This window comes from Andrographis paniculata, unplaced genomic scaffold (assembly GCF_009805555.1).
Source record: "Andrographis paniculata isolate CXL003 unplaced genomic scaffold, ASM980555v1 Contig65END, whole genome shotgun sequence".
Classification (NCBI taxonomy): Eukaryota; Viridiplantae; Streptophyta; class Magnoliopsida; order Lamiales; family Acanthaceae; genus Andrographis; species Andrographis paniculata.
In genome coordinates this window covers 733,866-753,010 of record NW_026137601.1, presented here as the reverse complement: position 1 = coordinate 753,010, position 19,145 = coordinate 733,866, and the positions used below count along the sequence as shown (strand labels likewise).

General features: G+C 34.3%; 4 protein-coding genes across 8 annotated transcripts; 2 read left to right on the top strand and 2 right to left on the bottom strand.

Annotated features, from left to right (window-relative positions):
• Positions 1-428: 428 nt before the first annotated feature.
• On the top strand, positions 429-3,947 carry LOC127262507 (chromatin remodeling protein EBS-like). 5 transcript variants are annotated; one of them, XM_051291211.1, is made up of 5 exons: positions 429-590; positions 755-1,100; positions 1,928-1,996; positions 2,958-3,087; positions 3,621-3,947. In XM_051291211.1, the coding sequence occupies exons 1-5, from the start codon at positions 515-517 to the stop codon at positions 3,648-3,650; spliced, it is 651 nt and encodes a 216-aa protein (XP_051147168.1). In that variant the 5' UTR covers positions 429-514; the 3' UTR covers positions 3,651-3,947. The 5 variants fall into 5 exon arrangements, with proteins under 5 accessions (XP_051147168.1, XP_051147169.1, XP_051147171.1 ...); XM_051291213.1 differs by having other exon boundaries at positions 450-590; positions 683-1,100; XM_051291216.1 differs by lacking the exon at positions 429-590 and having other exon boundaries at positions 755-866; positions 965-1,100.
• Positions 3,948-4,355: 408 nt separating this feature from the next.
• On the bottom strand, positions 4,356-9,085 carry LOC127262428 (uncharacterized). Its single transcript, XM_051291104.1, has 12 exons — positions 8,589-9,085; positions 7,777-7,886; positions 7,445-7,514; positions 6,826-6,970; positions 6,588-6,725; positions 5,986-6,125; positions 5,845-5,892; positions 5,416-5,526; positions 5,143-5,324; positions 4,928-5,049; positions 4,751-4,827; positions 4,356-4,678 (listed from the first exon to the last, which is right to left on the bottom strand). Exons 1-12 carry the CDS (start codon positions 8,799-8,801, stop codon positions 4,568-4,570), a joined length of 1,467 nt encoding a protein of 488 aa, XP_051147061.1. The 5' UTR covers positions 8,802-9,085; the 3' UTR covers positions 4,356-4,567.
• Positions 9,086-9,250: 165 nt separating this feature from the next.
• On the bottom strand, positions 9,251-11,975 carry LOC127262429 (purple acid phosphatase 2-like). Its single transcript, XM_051291106.1, has 8 exons — positions 11,582-11,975; positions 11,202-11,402; positions 10,969-11,080; positions 10,419-10,648; positions 10,196-10,334; positions 9,892-10,112; positions 9,684-9,805; positions 9,251-9,605 (listed from the first exon to the last, which is right to left on the bottom strand). Exons 1-8 carry the CDS (start codon positions 11,771-11,773, stop codon positions 9,428-9,430), a joined length of 1,395 nt encoding a protein of 464 aa, XP_051147063.1. The 5' UTR covers positions 11,774-11,975; the 3' UTR covers positions 9,251-9,427.
• A 2,800-nt stretch (positions 11,976-14,775) lies between these two features.
• Positions 14,776-16,315, top strand: LOC127262348 (protein SHI RELATED SEQUENCE 1-like). The gene is made up of 3 exons (XM_051290997.1): positions 14,776-14,889; positions 15,113-15,451; positions 15,921-16,315. The coding sequence occupies exons 1-3, from the start codon at positions 14,823-14,825 to the stop codon at positions 16,313-16,315; spliced, it is 801 nt and encodes a 266-aa protein (XP_051146954.1). The 5' UTR covers positions 14,776-14,822.
• The last annotated feature ends 2,830 nt before the right edge of the window (positions 16,316-19,145 follow it).

The window sequence follows — 19,145 nt, the reverse complement described above, 5'->3', positions numbered from 1 at the left end:
TAAAATTTTTAGAAAGTATAAAATAATATTAATACATATATAGAGTGTGTTACTTCATAAAATTTTACACAAATTTTATTATTCTATCGATTTTTTTGTTTTAAAAACAACTTCAAACAAATTATTTTTTAATTTTTATATTATATTAAAAATTTATAATATCGAAAGAAACACACGAGTAACCTTTCAGTTATTCGCACATGCTCTGGTAAAAGTAATTGATAGCATTGGAACCGTACCTTGTGGATAAGGTTATGCTTACTTGGGCTTTAATATATCAAATTTGTTTTTCAAAAATCTCTCTATAGTTTGCGACACAGCGACGATCAGCCGTTGATATTCGAGAAGAAATCACAACCGTTGATCAATGAAGGCACACAATAGTGGATGTTCTCCGCGACACACTGGAATATTTCTATATAGAATTTTCCTGAATATGCGAGCAGTGTAGCTCTTCGGAATCGGAGGTTCTCTGAGTAGTCTGCGCTCCGGTATCTGCTCCGCCGTGCTGTACATGGCTAAGCCGCCCAAACCCGGCCGTCGTACCCTTGATTCCTACACCATTAAGCGAATAGGAAAAACTATATGCCGTGAGTCCTCCTAATTTCTTTTTAATACGATCGCGATTTTTGCTTTTTGCTCGTTAACCTACTTGTCCGTGGTATTCGTTTTCTGGAGTTAGGATAGGGACAAGGTGCGTAAAAGTTGCTTGTTTAGTGGGAGATGATGTTGAGTTGATTATTTGTCCGTGCAGCCGGAGACTGTGTTTTGATGAGACCTGCAGACTCGTCGAATCCGTCGTACGTGGCGCGTGTGGAGAAGATCGAGGCGGGAAGCCGTGGCACGAATGTTAGGATCCACGTCAGGTGGTATTACCGACCGGAAGAGTCCATCGGAGGACGACGTCCGTTTCACGGCTCCAAGGAATTGTTTTTGTCTGATCATTTTGATGTTCAGAGTGCAGATACGATAGAAGGGAAGTGTACGGTACACAGCTTCAAGAACTACGCCAAACTTGATGCCGTGGAGAACGACGACTTTTTCTGCCGTTTCGAGTACAATTCGATCAGTGGTGCCTTCAATCCGGATAGAGTCGCTGTGTGGGTTTAACTTTCAGTATATATATCTGACTTATCTGATCTTTTTGTGGTTAATTTGCTGATTCTACTGCGTTATAAAAGCGATAGAGACCATATTTAGCAGCCAAATTATGTGAAAAGTGCTGGAGCTTCCCGTAGATGGCAATTGAAGTAGAACTATTCTGAGAAACTGACATGAACAACAACTGATCTGTTTTTATGGCTTAATATAACTACTAACTTGGGTGCATATTAGGTCCTGAAACTTGTTGCATCATTAGAAGACTGCATTGTTTCTTTAGTCTGCTTAAACATTTTATATTAGTTTGTTTATTTGTGTTCACTTTTTGTGCCAGAAGATAATTGGATATAAACATTTGTCCTTCACTGTCTCACTTTAAGGAGTTATTGTTTGGTGAGGATCTTTTTGATGATAGATAGAAAACTGAGTGTACAGGATCTGGAAGTTAGTGATAGTGGCAATATAAATTTCACAGCTGCATAATGGATATAGGATATAATGATATATCTCATAGCTTCACAAATTATAAGATTACCAGAAATTGAGAGACTGTTCCATAAGTTAGTTATCTCTTTGATTAGCTCCTTTAAGTGTACTCTATTGATGGATGCTTTGAGTTTTGTTCTTTGTTTGCTGAAAAATATATGACCCTTTTTTTTAGAGAAACGGGATCTTTTTCTCTCAAGATATGGATTTGAATCGATATCATCATATTCACTTGGTACCGACACTTGCGGTGTACCCTGGGGAACTGGAAAAGTAAATTTTTGGTTATGCGAGTTTGAGTTGAATAAGTTGTTAATTGTTGTTCATCTTGATTTGGCAGGTACTGTAAGTGTGAGATGCCTCATAATCCTGATGAACTTATGGTTCAGTGTGAAGGATGCACTGACTGGTAAGTTTATAGGACTATGTAGTATCCTGTAATATGTTTATCTACACCATAAAACATGAGCTCTCCTGATGTGGTGCAAGGGGATCTTGTCTTTAATTATAACTTAGTGTCATTTATTTCTATTTTGAATTTGAATTTCAAATAAAACATAACCCACGGAAGGTGGGTTAATGCCCGTTTCCGTCGATGGTAAACCTGCAAGGGCTGATCCCCTTGCACCACATCATCTCCCCCTTTTCTTTTTCACCATAAAACATGAGTTGCTGCGCCTATTCGTTGTCTGCCGTTTCTTATCCCAAAAGTTTGGTTCTTGATTATGTATCTTAAGTGATATTCAATTTGATATATTCTATCTGTAGCATTTCTGTATTGGGGCTATGTTGCCCTTGACATGAAGTTCCTATAATAGAACTCTGGTTGTAGTCGTTATGCTGATATTTTTTCCCTTCACGTGTTTATATGTTTCTATCATTGTGTCCTGTATCTTTCATACGACCAAAAATAATAACAAATGCCTCAAGGATGTCTCTAGAAAGTAGCCATAACTCATAATTATTAACATCATACTTTTAACATGCCTTCTAACACTTTTCTGTATATTAAGAGCTGACAATATATATCACAGACTACGGGCATGCATTCACATGTTCAGTTTGTTATGAAAATCAATTATTTTTCATGTGTGCCTTCGTAAGATAAAGGCTATCTCATATTCTCAATGTTATGTGGGTTAGTTTAAGAATGGCAGGATCTTATTGTTTATAATGCCGTCAACAGATATACTATGTATGTTGCAAGAGTAAAACGTGGTTGCCCACTTTTCTAGAGCTGCATAGACTCTCTTGTATATATAATTTACTGCTGGAGTTGTAATTATTCTGTTCATGTCGGCAATAGGTATTTGAATTAGAGACTTAAAAAGGTTTGAAACTAAAACTGCTCTGCTCAATTCTCCAATCAGGTTTCATCCAACTTGTATGGACATAACCCCAGAGGAAGCCGAAAGTCTAGATCACTTTTACTGTCATACTTGTTCCTCCGAGGATCAGAACAAATTAAATGATTCTCATGCCTCTACCAGATTTGCTGAGGTAATGCAAAACCTGGTAACATCACCCTTGATTTCCTTGATTTCTGGGTTTCCAGGATTCAGTTTTTCATGACTCTGAAATTCGTAATATGATTTTCAAAATACCCTCGACAATTAACAGATTTGTATACACTTGCATGCTCCAGATGAAGATTAATGGCACCCATAATTTGCTTGTGTAGAAAAGTTCCTGGATACAATTTATTTGTATTTCCATCTTGAGCTTAGGGAATATGTCCACATTTGAGACTTGAAATGTGCTTGCAGAAGCTAAACACAATGTTCATATAATCTTTTGTGCTCTCCTGTGCAAATATCTCCCGGATTATTAATAGATGTTTTCGACTGGGATAGGTTGGATATAATTATGCATTGGTAAGCAAAAATAACTACAAAAGCCTCTAATCTATTCTTTAAAAACATTGAAATTTAGATGGTCGGTTAGAGTCTTATCTTCTCACCGAAACAAAGCTGCTGAATGCTTTGTAGTTCATTATTCATTTGGTTATAAATTGCTATGTATTTTAATTTCAGGGGGAAACAAAGCGCCGTCGCAGGGGTTAAATTTGGTGGCCCGAAATGTGTGGATGGATCTGTAAATGCTAACAAACAGCGAGGCTGTCATGAGAGGGCTACGTATGCATATATATATATATATAGGAAGTAACCGGAGAGGATTAATGTCCTTTGTATATTTGGTGTGAAGAGTAGAGTTGTCTGTCCTTTACATGGTTTAAGGATGAGGCGTGTTTGTGCTTAGGCTGGCTGTTGTGTTGCAACAACTCTATATTTATATGTAGTTTGTTGTAACTTTGTATCCAACTGATAATAAATATTAGTACTACATTGCATTTTAAGTCATAGGGCCTAGCGGACATTGTTCAAATATGTAGGCATTTGATATTCATCAAATAGAAAGAATATATAAAACTGTGAATAGTATTCAACTGAAAATATTTGCAAATGACTCGAATTGAAATTAAATTAAGTATAATTATTAACATAAATATATTCAATAAATATAAAAGTCAAAACTAAATCGAACAAATATTAAATATACAATATTTGTATTCAAATCGATTTTGCTCGATTAACCATAAATTAGATTATCGGTTCTGTTTTCTTGCCCACCCCTAACACCGGATGTATTGATCATATATTTAGTCACATATATACATATCTATATATTAAGAAGAGATGGGAGTTAAAAGAAGCAATTTTTCCATAGAAATTCAGGCTACATTGAAAACATACAAAAGAATACAATGGTGACAACTCAATTCATAACGTGCATATATATATATACGTATGTATATGTATATTTCCATTCAGTATTGCCCACATTTTATTTTCCAGATTAGCTACAAGGGTTAAACAAATTCCTATACCCCTAAAAATTTGACCTTTTCATCGTATTTGGTTTTAGTGTACAATAACATACTTTAAACACAAGAGGCTTCCCCACAGGACTTACAGTTCATTCAACTTGTCTTAGCTCTCTTCCACACAATGACTGTGCCGCCAAAGTCCGAAGATGCCAACAAGTTCTCGCCATGGTTCCAGGATATGCCGATGACCGGGTAGCTGTGACCCTGCAGTTTTACACACATTCAAAATCTTCAGTGGAAAAGTTCCGAACACAGTTAGAATGTGATGGGATGTACCTGCAATTTGTTTACACATGTATGTCGAGGGCGGGTTAAGTCGTAGAAGTAAACACTTGCATCCTCACTCCCGGCAACTACATCAGCACATAGACAATTTAATAATCAAGAATGCGATAAGATGGGCTTTTTTCGATGTAGATATATGCATTATGCGACAAATTGGTGAGACAGTACCTATGAATTCTCCTTTCTCGAGGGAAAGCATGGGGCAAAAAGAGGCGCGGATGCTGTGTAAGCGTGGTGCCAATTTGAGCGCGCATCGTAGCGTCAAATAACCTTGCACCTCCAGAGAAATACTACAGCGAAAATGAGCCTCGTCAGATCATATATATATATATTTATTTAAAATTGTATATGGATTATAAGCAAATGTTCACGGAATATGTAACCTGAAGAATGACAAATCTCCATCTTGACTTAGAGTCAACAACACTGGACCCCGTGCAAGCAAGGAAAATATTCTATATTGCACGGTTGTGACGGGAGATTTATGCTTGGATTTACTTCTGTGTCGATGAGAACGTGATAGGGCACCGGTACGTGAATCCATAGTAACCGAGTACACACATCCCTGCATATGAGTTCATGAAGTAGTTAGTGTCTTAGAAATATCTTATGGGGTTATATCAGCAGCACGTAAACCTCAGTTCTGAACTACATACTTGAGCATCACCGCAGAAGATAAGTTGACCTGTGTGATCGTGGTCCATAGCTGTCACCTCACTATCGAAAGTACACTTATGGATCGATCTGCCCGTACTGAAATTGTACACCTGATGCCAGTTGCAGCAGAATGAGATGTTAAAATCAAATTATCTACAGAAAAGATAGCTTGCTTTTTTGTAACAGCACAATCTCAATTTCTCATATTTCATTACTTCAATGTGTCACAAACAAGAAAAAAGTCCATGGGAAGGTATAAATGTATGATAGGAACCACACGTACTAGTACGAAACATCATCTAATAGAAAGTAAAATGAGAATGAAAATATGAAAGAAACAAATTTCGAGCAAAGAGAACTGAGAGAGATTACAATATAAAAAATTTCAGAAACATTTTTTCTCAGAGGGAAAGTGGAAGACGGATTACCATTATTTCTTTATTTTTGTTCCCAACTGAGAGAAAATTATTATTCCCCTGCAAAATAAAGCAGAAATGGAAAATTTCCTTGTGTCAACTACATCAAGAAGAATGGAGTACTGGCAATAATCGAAGTTGTATTGAACTCACAGGATGAAAGCGGATGCAAAGTTGTGAGGATACACCATAGATAACCCTCATGCAAATGCCTTTTGAGATATCCCACACTCGAACTGTCTTATCAATCGAGGCAGATGCAATGTATTGATTGTTTGCTGAGAAGTCAAAATCTGAAAAGGGTAAAAACAGAATATGGTAAACATCAAACTTGGTTATATAAGAACCATGTCTTAATTTTAATAAAATTTGAAGCCAGAATTACAATTAAATTTGTCACATTCAAAAAAGCATCCGCACAAATTAATTTTAAGCAGCATCAATATTTAGGGAAACAAAGATAAACTATGTTGGTCATGAACCAGTATTCCTTCACTCATTTAAGCAGTTACATCTGATTTCCCTACATTAGTATATAATCTTGTCTAACCAGCTTCTCAGAGTGCCCAAATTGTCCATTTGAACAACTGAGAAACAAACGTATAACAGGAGAATAGCAAACTAACATACATTTCTGTTAGGAATGTCTCTTTGTAATTAGTAAAAATATCAGCAGAGAAGTATCTGACACAGTGAAATGAAAACTTGTATAGAAAAATAGAATTACAGAATCTATTTATACCAGTTAGTCCAACCTGTGACATCTTTTGTGTGCCCTGTTAACTGATGCAGAACTGATGGTGGTGTGGAGACAGTGCAGACAGTCAAGCTTCCGTCTGCCGCTCCATATGCAAGCAGATCTGAGCTCATATGCCCAAACTTTATGACCGTAACTGCAAAAAAAAACACCTTAAGTTCCCAAACTGAAGTAGCATCAACTGAAAAAGGGAACAATGGTACAAATGAACTTGAATTTACAATGTCAGAGATTACCCATGGCTTTGCATTGGTCAAAAATGCAGTGCATCCCTATAAATGAATATGCAGGCTCACTCTTTTTATGTGGGTAGTCAATATCACTTGCATTAGAATTGAAGCTTGCGCTGTGGCTCAGTGTTCGGCTGTTACTTCGTATTTCCTAAAATTTAATTAACAGAATATATAAATATACAACTACAGCAGCTCATACGTAACTGCCTATGCTGTATTCCCATCATTACAACAACCAATCACAATAGATTCAGTAATTATCCAAATTATACAAAAATCTTCATATTAAAAGCTTAGTAAAATTTAATAATTGCAAAAGAATTCACAATATTCTGCCTAGGAACTTAACACTCTAAGACCGGTACATGATGTAATTTGGAAAAATCAATGTCAATGTATAAATTATGTGGTACAAAGTAGACTATAATATAAAATTCTTACCTATCTTATTACAACTGCACAAGTTCCAAGCAACTCAAGTTAATACCTCTTTACAAGTATGAAACTCATTCCTAGTTTAATTATTCACTTTCTTGGCTGAGTAATCCCCCAAAATATTCAGTAACACTGATTCTAATATTGTCTTGGAGAAACAGGCTGAACAAGGATAGCGAAGGGATACCTTAATAGGATTCCAAATGTCTCCCTCGAAAAGTGGAGCAAGTGGACTTGGAGATGGTACCCATCGTCCACTGATGCATCAACCAGTAAATTAACCTGATGTCAGAACCGTATGGAAGAAAAACTTAAATAAAACATCATCAAGATGCATGCACATGAACTCATTAGAAGCTAGTAACATAAAATGAACAGTTGCACCAAGCAAGAGCACAAACATTTTGTCATGCCTAAGGTCTGCTTTCTTTCGAAAGGTCAAATGGCATATTTATCACGGCAGTCAATGGCAACAATTGCTACTCACAAAAATCAAATCTAGAACCAGAATGTAGCAACCTGTGGCCTGGAGTGCTTGTGCGACTTGGTGTCCGCAAACTCTCTGAATTTCTTGGCCTATTGATGTAATTACGGTAGGCCACATATCCTTTTCCATTACATCTCCAGCTCTGTGACACAGATCCAGAGAACTTAATTAGGGATATTGTGTTGAAATGCACATGGCATGATGGGCGCAATGTACATAAGAACATATCAAGAAAGTATAAACGTATACTTCTGTATGTTTCCTGAAATATATAAAGTAGATGGAAAATATCCAGGTACTTATTTATTACTGATGTATGCAAAAATAACGAATCGTGATTCCCGGAAAGCTAACAACCTCAAACCAGTCAAAATCAGTTAGCAACAGGATACGCCGTTTCTGAAAAACGCAATATAAAGAAGCAAATTTGTAAAGATTGCAAGAAACTGAACACTTTCACAACTCTTCTTTTTCCTTTCTTTGTTGTTCAATACCGAACTAACCAATCTATAATTTTATTTCAAGAACTTATTGAGCAGAACAAGCATTGCAGCGAAAACACGTTTCTGGATGCACTGCATCCAATATAAGATTGAATTACTATATTGACATCAGTTGCTTCAATTTACTTCTTGCTAGTATCTTCTTGCCGTGCTAGCTTATGTATGAAAACTTGTAGCCACTTACGGTAATTTCAGAAAAAATGTGGCACTTAGATAATTCACAAATTCGTGCATCCTGCAATTCGAAATTTGTGGCGCCTATACCGCATGACAACTATTTCCACATTTCTGAAACGAGACGAATCAAAATTCGCACTTTACATAATTGAGTCTGAAATTACCTCGCGGCGGAGAACTCCAGCCTGAGCCTTGCGGTAGAGGAGGAGGCGACGTATTCCAATGTAATTGGGATCTGAATCAGGAGTTGAAGGCTGAAGCAAACAACAAAAAAATTCCGGATCGGAAACCAAATCTTCGTTCCTCTTTCCATCGTCTCCCGACTTCGGTTCGTCCGCGTTCGGCGAGATAGTGTTGACCGTCGTAGAATCGGCCATTGTTGAACGAAATTTCAACTGCTCATCATCAATTTAACACCGCCGATTCGTTTCTTGATGAAGATCGGGAAACTCGGGAGCGAAATTGAAAGCTGAAGATAAATGCGCTGTATAACAAAAATATCTTCTTGATTCTTGATTCACAGTTGGACTTTCGGCACGCGAATCTGTATGGATTAAGAAGGTACTGCTGTCTTCTTTCGTTCCCAACATCAAACTCTAACTGCGTCGCATCTGTTCATCCCCTAAAATTAATTAAATTATTAAATTGCTTCCTAATAATAATAATTGACCTAATATTTAATTTATAGAGCCCAATTCCAATTTTCAACTGACATTCTATATGTATAGAGCGTGCTGCATTTAACGCACGACAAATTATAGAAAAATACAAATCGTTACTAATATTATTTATTTTAATATAATACTACAAAAATATATAAAAGATATTTTAAAGATGTGTGATTTTCCATAAGTGCTTACTTTTTAGAGAAATAACATCAATTTAGTAGAGCTTATATACTTATAGTTTCCATATTATAACAATGTATAATTTATCTATAATAAGAGTAAATAAAGAGCAGATTCTTTTATGCAATACATCAACCAACAATAAAGAATAATAATCAATCAATGAGATGCCAGAATCTGTTGAGAAACCAAACTCGATCAGCTTCCACGGCATATCCATCCTGGTTTCGATGCCAACTGTAGTAAGCATGTGTCCTGTTCTTGATCTCAAACATGGCGTGCCCGAAGCTCGCCTCCCGGAACGCCGAGTACTCCGGCTGTGGCTCCGTCATGCTGATCAAACACACAAATTTTTATACAAATCAACAACTCATATCTTTCTTACACGATCTTGAGTTTTAAGGGTCTTACTTGTTGGCCAGGCCTTCGGCATTTCCCCCGTCGCCAATGGTGACATAAATCGGAGCATTTTGGTCGCTCACCGGGGAGCACGCTCCGTTTACAATAGTGTAAGCAATGTTCGACACGCGCTCCTGCAAGGGAAGACAATAATTGGTTCTTAGGAATGGAATCTTTTATGATGTCGAATAATTGGGAAGAAATGGATGGCGCGACGCACAGATCGCTCGTAAGCATGGACATGGCCTGCAAAAACTACGTCGACTTTGTACTGGACCAGCCATGGCTCGAACATGACTCTCATGGATTCTCCCTCCATGTAGTGATAATTGTAGCTGTTGTACCATGGAGAATGCACAAGAACTATAAGCCATGGTGTCTCGGATCTGTTAACTTTCGGGAGCTCGTTTATAAGCCACTCGTATTGAGGAGTGTATTTACCTTAGAAGAAAAGGAAACATTGTTAAATAATGGCATTATATGCATCAAAAGGAATGTATGTTTTGAATTAGCCTTATTCTTACCATATGCAGAATACGATGACAAGACTATGATATATGCCGAAGCTCTCTTGATTGAGTACCAAAGCGGTTTGGTGCTGCCCGACGCTTTGTAAGGGGTGTGATAACGGTGAGTGTAAGGCTTGAAGGGCTCTGTTTCATCCTGCAATGGAACAGTAAACATGTGGAATTTTGATTAGAATTCAATTCTTAGAGATGAATGTCTAATTTTAAAAAGGGATCATACAATTTCTGGAGCAAAATCAAGTTCATGATTTCCTGCTGTCCAAATCCAGGGTTGATAGGCTGCATTTCTCTCGACAAATCTTCCCCATGTATCCCATCTAACGTTGTCGTGGTTAGGATAGTTATCGGCATATGAGAGGTCGCCAACGAACAGCACGGCTTGTCCCTTGATTGGGTTGTGCTCATAATGCGTAAGCGTCGCATTGGAGTCGAAAGTCTGGCCTAAATCCCCTATAGCACACAGAATGCTCAACAATAAGTTAATATACTCAGCAAAGGGATGCCCAATTTTCATGTGCCATTAGATTCTGCTATGAAGAACACTGATTTCTGAACATAACATCTACAAGAATCTCCTAAAGTTTACTTAGTTTAGCCAAATTGCATAAACAGGTGTAACTTGTAACTTGTAAGCCTCTCTAGCAACAATGACATAGTGCAATGAATTAAATTCTAGCACAGCAACAACAATTGTAGTATAATTATATGATAGAGGGAGCTTAAAGGCAACTATTAACCAATAACCATATCAATAGTCAGAAATCAAATACCTATAAGACCAAAAGTATATGGAACATCTGGGCCAATTGGTGGAGGTGTGATGAACCAGAATGTTCTTGTTGTGTTCCCAATTCCAACCTCATAGTAGTATTTGGTATTATACTGGCCCCCCAAATATGCAGAAAATTCAAGTCAAGATGTGCTTCCTAATTTCAGATGTTGCTGTACAAAATAATTATTGTGAAGATTCAGAACATGACGAAGCATATCTAGAAACTTTTACCGTCAGATTTTTTAGGGTGCAATGGTGTATGTATCCAGAAGTGTAATTGTAATATTTGTACTTGGTCAAAGTCCCTTGTGTCACATTCTTTTGGTCGCTATTCTCAGGCCAATACAGAACAGTGTTTGAGCCTGCCTCCTTTACAGTAACCCACGATACAATTACTGCTCTACCTACATGATCTCCTTGAGTAATATGCACCTAGAATTCAACCATGGTTTGATTCCCAGCGCTAAGAAAATTAATCCAGTAATCGAGAAACACTGACTCTTTATTACGAATTAAATCAAAATTCGGAATGCTTGAAGTGCAGTAATTACCTACACATACAAAAATTTAAGAAAAATTGTAAACTAGAGAAATTATTATTCGAGAATGACCTGTTGTGGCGCATTGTAGCCTGGAGGTACCTCGAAGACATCGCTATCGAGGGGCATATCAACGGTCTTCTCAGCCTTCCTCACAAAACTGCTCGTGATTCCTCCACTGCACAGAACTGCAGCATTCAGAACCATAGCAGCTACCGCGGCTAGCAACGTTGTCCTTCCCGATGCAACCATCTTCTTCCTCATCCTCTTCCTCAAAACTAATCCCCTTAACAAACAAAATCTGCTAATATGCAGAAATCACAATCACAGTGACGACACAACGACTTCAATCCCAGAGAATCTTCATGAATCTCGCGAGCCCCGCAACGTGCTTCTTTACCGACGCCATTTATGCAGAGAAGGAAGTCTAAAGAAGAAATCACTTAGGAATAACAGACGCAGATAAGAAGATGCTTCACAAATAACAAGGCGAGTAAATACAAATAAATAAGTTTAAAAAACAATAAAAATAATTTGTACAGTATCTAATTAAAAAGTGCGTTATCTTTTTCAAAAAAGGGACCACTTCTATAATTAGGCTAAACTTATGGTCCGAGTCGTAATTTCAATTAATTTGATCCTTTAACCACGAATTATCTGTTCCTATTTAGAAAAAATCTTGAATTGTTACCCCAATTTGATTGACATTTGCTGTCAGAAATTCTTCAGAAGTTGATTGAAAAATTATTGCAGTCACAAATGGAGGAAAATTTATTTACTAATATTTATTTATTGTAAAAGGAAAATTGCTGTCGCAGGTGTAATTGTGGTAGGTGGAGGAACGAGTCTCATACGTATATTAATGAATTAATGAATTCTTACATAAATTTTTTTATTTTTAAAAATAATATTTTTTCTGCATCACTAAAGTTTCTATTTGTCATCTTAGGCTTCTAAAATTAAAATTTTTTATTTTTTATTTTATAGAAAATATATTTTTCAACTAAAATACTAATTTATTTTTAATTTACATACAAAAATCAAATAAAAATTTTAGTAGTGAATTGGAATAATAATAATAACTCCGTACGTTACTGTGGTAACGTAAGGCGCCGATGAAGGGCTTGTCGTGGCGCATTTTATCATGCTAGCCTAGCTAGACCTTATTGGGCTTTTCCAGTTGGGCCGTATTGCTACACTGTTAAATTGGGCTGGAGCCCATTACGTTTCGGATTTATATTTTTAGACGTCAATTGAAAAATATATTAGTTATTTATTTATTTTTTCATAGTAAGACGAGATTAATCGTGACAGTTGTGGTGTTTTCTGTACTAAGATTTATTGCTAAAGTAATATTATTGCAAGTAACTTATTTTTTTATTTTTTAATTTGGCTAAATATTCGTTTTAATGAAAATGACCAAAAAAGAAGGACAACAAGTTAAGAATAAGCATGATTGAAAATGAAAAACGAACAATAGCACAGAGACAAGGAAGGGACAGTGAATGAATTTATTGGAATTACAGCAGTGTTTATGTCTTTTAAAGCATATATAAATGCAAAACATATGCATGTGTCTCGAAACCCTGTATAAGTACGTACATATATTGCTATAATTGTATTATTGCGGTTATAGTATTTTCACTTTTTTAAAGGATAAATTGCACAAAATTTACCTGTAATTTTATGAAAAGTTGTTTAATCTGCACCCACCCAAAATGCGAATACGTTTATTTTTATTATTTAATCTTAAGAAACAGTAAATATATGCAAAATAGTTATTTTTATTTGATTTTAAAAGTTTTTTTTTTTACTATTCTTTAAAGTTAAATATAAGATAAATGAATATATTTATAACTTTAGGAGTTTAGAAATAAGTATTCTGAAATTCATTCACAGTTTGAAACATGTGTAAGTAAAAAATTGATAAATAAGAATGATCGAGGGAGTTAGGCTAGAGTTTATGAAACCACAAGGAAGTTTGACGCACTTTTGAAACTATGGAGGATTTTGCGTAAATTTGTGAAATTACGGGTGAATTTTATGCAATTTAACTTTTTATAAAAAAAATATACTCCATCCGTCCCAATACAATAGTCCGGTTTACCTTTTTATCTCTTTCAAAACAATAGTTTCATTTCCATAAATAATCGTATCACTATAAAACTATCCTTATTTTTTCATTATTATTACACAATTGTCACTACTTTTTACAATAATATACTGACAAGGACAAAAAAATATTTTACTCGTACTTTTTACCCACTATCAATATAATATCAATATTCTTTAAATATCGTGTCAAATAAAACCGAGACTAAAATTTTAGAACAAAAAGATTATAATAATAATAAAAATAATAAAAAAATTGAAATATGACATGAACCCTAGTAGTATAATTAAGAAGCAGCAGTGGCGTGGTATATTGGAAAAGATAACGAAGCGAGTTTTTGGGAGGGGAACGACGTCGTACTGAGAATATATATGTATGTATGTATGTAATAGGGATACTGAAATCTGTCAGTGTGTGAGGACAAAAAAGTGATATTTAGGGTTTTGATGGATGGATGGATGGATTGATGATAGGATTAGGAAGGGCAATTTACTGTAACTTATTTACACGAAAAAAAAAAAATAATAATAATAATAAAAATTAATTTAATTTAATTGATACAATTTGGTTGGATATGCATCTACGCACTCATCATTCATTCTTTTCTACATATATGAAAGAATTATTGATTTTAACTGTTTCAAAAGTTTGTGATTTGAAAGCCAACAGCACCACTACTTAGAAGATATATAGATATATATATATATATATATAGTCATATTGATATTCATTCATTAGTTAATTAGTAGTATAATATTCAATAGTCCAATATGTCTCTGTGATTCCAACCCTTCTCAGATCCAATTTCATATATATATATATATATATATATCTACATATATATGATATGTCTCTCATCATAGATTTCTAAATTTGCTTTTAGATTTGATGTGTTGTTTCACCATATCCATACATGCATACATATATATGTATATATATATATTCATACAGAGACTGATCAGTGGCACTGTAGCAGCAGCAGCAATACACAGTACTAACCCTTTCATCATTAATCAATTAAATAATTAAAAAGTGACTAATAATAATAATTTGATAACAAAGACACCGGATAGATAGAAGCAGCAGGATAAAAATAAAAAATAAAAAATAAAAAATAAAAACCTCTGTACAACATTCCAGGTAGATAGAGAAATAAATGAATAAATATAATGGTTCACTTGCTGCACTGCCTCATTATATATGAACTCCCTCAACGTTTCAGAAGGAAGAAGAAAGAAGAAGACGAAGAAGAAGAAAGGGCAAAAAGGTAAAGGGGCAAATTCCTCAAAACCCCATTTCTCAATTAATCAAATAAAAAAGTGAAATTATACAATAAACTGTATATTTTTGACCAAGTTAACTGATTCCTTTTCAACTGAATCTGCTTACACATATTAACATATATATATATATATATACAGTTCATCCACTTATAAGTTTTCATACATATATATATACAATGGATGGAGTGATGATGGAAATTAATTAAGGTGAGTTGAGGTTGAGGATGATGATGAGAAGGGAATTAGAGATTAGGGAAATAAACAACAACAGCAGTACGGCAACGGCAACGACGACGACGTCATCATCGAGCAGTCGACGCAGCAGCAGCAGATGCAAAGACTGCGGGAATCAAGCCAAGAGGGACTGCGACCATTTGAGGTGCAGGACCTGCTGTAAAAGCCGAGGCTTTCAGTGCCAAACCCACGTCAAAAGCACCTGGGTCCCCGTCTCCGCCAGACGCCGATCCATCATGCACGCCGCCGCCGCCGCCGTCGAGATCCACGGCCCAAACCCTAAAAGATGCAGAGAAATCCCACCCCCATTAGGTACGTATATATTACTCGTTTAGATTCAGCAGATCCACTGTTGTAATAATCATACACCATTGATTATCCACCTCCAATCTTTGATTTCTTAAAAAATGTAGCCCATGGCTAACCCTAAACTCACCCTCCTCATCTTTCTTTTCTAAAAAAAAAAAAAAAGAAATTGAAAGAAGAAGAAGAAGAAGCTAAAGCAGAAACCCTAGGTAGCCATAGCTAATTGGACAGTGTGCTGTAAAACTAGAGAGAGTCATTTGAGTTGTGTGGTGTCATTGTCGAGTAAGTAATAAAACAAATGAATATCCACCATTTGAATTCTAGAAGCTACCTAGTTTACGATTAGGGCGTTAAATGAGGAATATAATTAATTCTATTACAATACAGTAGTAGTATTATTTAATTTAAAGCTCAAATCTAACATCATTGAATTTCCCATTTCCCATTCCCCATTTCCCCCCTTTTGAAAAATTAGGGTTAGAGAGTACCGGCGGGGTTTTTCCGGGGGAAGTGAGTGTTCCGGCGGTGTTCCGGTGCGTTCGGGTGAGCTCCATGGACGAAATGGTGAACCAGTATGCGTACCAGACGTCGGTGAGGATTGGGGGGAGATTTTTCACAGGTATTTTATACGATCAGGGCCCTGAATCGGAGGGATCAGGAGGGCATTATGTGGCCAAGGAGTCATCTGCTTCTGCTGTTGCTGTTGCTGCTGCAGGGATCGAATTGTTTCAGAACCCTAATTTTGCCATGGGTACTGCCTCTACTGCGCCTGGTACAACTCCATTTCCTTATCTTGTTGGTCCCCTTTGTGCTTTTTCTGGTACTTCTAATGCCAATGCCTCACAGTGGTTTCAATACCCTAAATCCTGAAATTTTAATTTGGTTTTTGCTATTATTAACTCTGAGCCTATAATAATAATAATAATAATAATAATAGATAATATAATTCGTGCATATATTTATTTATAATATATATATATATATATATATCTTGAAACTTAAGCTGGAAGACTGTACATGATGAAGAATAAAAATGGTTATGTTGTCATGAAGATGATCATGGCTTTAGATGAAGACAGTGATTGAATTTAAGATTGATATATGAAGAATTTATTTATTTATTTTTTGAAAAAAGGGGAATAAAAAATATGGGGAGCTGCCTAACAAAGATGTTTTCTTTTAATTTTCTGCAGATTCTTCCATTCCATTCCATTCTATTTCCAAGAATAATTTTTGTTTTTAATGTCTTTCTGAGACTATAATTTAATCAAATAAAAGTAGTTTTTTTTGTAGTGTCTCTATGGTTTTGTGCATTTAATTTTGGTGTGAATTTCTGTAATGGCATTATTTGGTGATTATTAGAATAGCACATACACTTTTATTATTAGAAAATGGAATTTTCTCTTAAGTTTCAGACACTGCACATATAAATTAATATACTAGCAGGGATTGCCCTAAAATAATAATAATAATAATAATAATAATAATAATAATAATAAATGTGTTGTAAGAAGATATGATTGTGATTTATATATAATAAAATAAAATAAAATATATAGTTATGAGAGGTACAAGTAATGATATACTATAATGAAATTATTATTATTATTATTAGGTCATGATGCATGAATATTTGGCTATATTTTAATTAGGTTGTGTCTGGAACATTTTATAGGTGTCTTAAAAGTGAATGTATATATATTTGATTAATTTGGTGGCTTGGCATGGCATCTTTGATTTTATGGTGAAAGTGACATTAAGCAAATTAAATGGTAAGCCACAGTTTTAGTTAAGTAATTATTAATAATTAAAGACACATTCACACTAACCAAAGGAATAGAATCATTCTTCTGCCTCCCATATAACCCATTCAGAATATGTTCTTGTATTTACTAGCTAAATTTTCAAATCAGATTTATTTTATTTTTTAAAAAAAGAAACCCTAATTCTTGGGTGCATTAATGTGTTCTAACTAATACATTCTCCCTCCGTCCGCTTACAAAGTTTACATGTTTCTATTTTGCGACGTCCAATTATAAAGTTTATATTTCATTAAATATCCTACTTTTTTTTTTCACAAATACCCTTATTTTACATCACATCATTACTTTTACACAAAAAAGTAAGGGCAAAAATGTCATTACACTACTTTTAGCTACTCATTATAATTAAATACTATTATTTCTTGAACACTGCGCCAAAGAGTAAATGTAATCTTTGTAAATGGACGGAGGGAGTATTAGTTTTTGTCAATTTTAACTATCTTATTTTTTTTTTATTCTTTATGAAAGGGTAATGGGATTTACTTAAATTCAATGAATGAAAAGGGGAAAGATATATGTGTGTGTGACAGACATGATCAAGACTCAAAAAAAAAAAAAAAAAAAAAAAACTCCCTCCGTCCCAATACAAATAGTTTTGTTTACCAATTTTGCATGTTCCAAAACAATAGTTTTATTTACATAAATAATCATATTACTATAAAATTACTACTACTTTTTCATTTTTATTACATAATTATTACTGCTTTTTACACTAATACAAAGTCTTTTATCAATATTTTTTACCTATTACTAATATAATAATAATATTTCTTAAATCTTGTGTTCTACTCAATTAAAACTATATTTATGGGACGAAGAGAGTAGTATATATACATAAGGGTATATATTTATATTAATCTGAAATTAGGGACCAGGAATTAGAGGGCTTTACCTAAAGCAATGATTCTGGGGCTTTATGAATGTAAGTATATATATAAAAGTGGACAATATAATAATTTGTATATATAAACTGGAAAAATGCATTTGATTTTCTGTAAAATAATTCTAAGTAAGATGGATTAAAGTGAAGGTGTTTAATTAATTATATGTTGGAATGCAATGAATTATTTAGAATTTGTTATTTGGATTATAGCCATGGCTACTGTGTGTCAATTTTATGTACATCTATCATTATACTATACCCTAAAAAATCTTTACTATTATAGCTTGTGAATGCCTTAATTATAAACACTGTATAATAGGTAAGTACCCACAGTGATCTAATTATTTGTACAATATATATATATATATATATATATAGATGGAACATTGATAGATTTGGTGTAATTCTAAAACTGTATAGGAATTGAGAAAATGGACTAGTATATATATATATATATATATTTATATAATTAAAATTAAATTAAATCTATGCCCATTTTTTATCATTAAAAAGTATTTTTTATTATCAATTTAATAAGAAATTATATATACTTTTTTATCTTTTTGGTATACTTTTTTTTTACTAAAACAGACAAATAACCCACATATTATAAGTATTACTACTATCCATCTTTATTACCAGATTTAAGAAATATTAGGGTTTGTTGATTGGTGTTCAAGTTTGAAGTATCTTTTTTATATTATTTATATGAAATTGTATGGATAATATTTAATATTGAAATGATTGGTTTTTTTCTTTTGAGAAAATGGAGTATATATATTGGGTTTGTTCAGTTAATTTTTTGGATGAATTTATTTTTGATGTTACATATAACAAGTAAAGTGTACATGTTAGTGTTAGTATTAGTATATATATTGTATTCTTTTATAATATTTTTATTAATATTCATTTGGAACTATATATGCCAATAAAAAAATGTTGGTGAACAAACCCTAAGACTGTTTATTTGTGTAGTTTTGGATTTTGATTTTAG

Bases quoted from the DNA above. Each gene is read 5' to 3' on its own strand.
- LOC127262507 (XM_051291211.1), top strand. From the start codon at position 515: ATGGCTAAGCCGCCCAAACCCGGCCGTCGTACCCTTGATTCCTACACC. The intron at 591-754 runs GTGAGTCCTCCT...TTGTCCGTGCAG, and splicing joins AATAGGAAAAACTATATGCC to CCGGAGACTGTGTTTTGATG. The intron at 3,088-3,620 runs GTAATGCAAAAC...TTTTAATTTCAG, and splicing joins CCTCTACCAGATTTGCTGAG to GGGGAAACAAAGCGCCGTCG.
- LOC127262428 (XM_051291104.1), bottom strand. From the start codon at position 8,801: ATGGCCGATTCTACGACGGTCAACACTATCTCGCCGAACGCGGACGAA. The intron at 5,893-5,985 runs GTGAGTTCAATA...TTTATTTTGCAG, and splicing joins TTTGCATCCGCTTTCATCCT to GGGAATAATAATTTTCTCTC. The intron at 5,325-5,415 runs GTATGTAGTTCA...ACTCATATGCAG, and splicing joins TCTTCTGCGGTGATGCTCAA to GGATGTGTGTACTCGGTTAC.
- LOC127262429 (XM_051291106.1), bottom strand. From the start codon at position 11,773: ATGAGGAAGAAGATGGTTGCATCGGGAAGGACAACGTTGCTAGCCGCG. The intron at 10,649-10,968 runs GTATTTGATTTC...TGTGTGCTATAG, and splicing joins ATATACTTTTGGTCTTATAG to GGGATTTAGGCCAGACTTTC. The intron at 9,806-9,891 runs GTGCGTCGCGCC...CTTCCCTTGCAG, and splicing joins TCCATGCTTACGAGCGATCT to GAGCGCGTGTCGAACATTGC.
- LOC127262348 (XM_051290997.1), top strand. From the start codon at position 14,823: ATGAACTCCCTCAACGTTTCAGAAGGAAGAAGAAAGAAGAAGACGAAG. The intron at 14,890-15,112 runs GTAAAGGGGCAA...AAATTAATTAAG, and splicing joins GAAGAAGAAAGGGCAAAAAG to GTGAGTTGAGGTTGAGGATG. The intron at 15,452-15,920 runs GTACGTATATAT...TTGAAAAATTAG, and splicing joins AGAAATCCCACCCCCATTAG to GGTTAGAGAGTACCGGCGGG.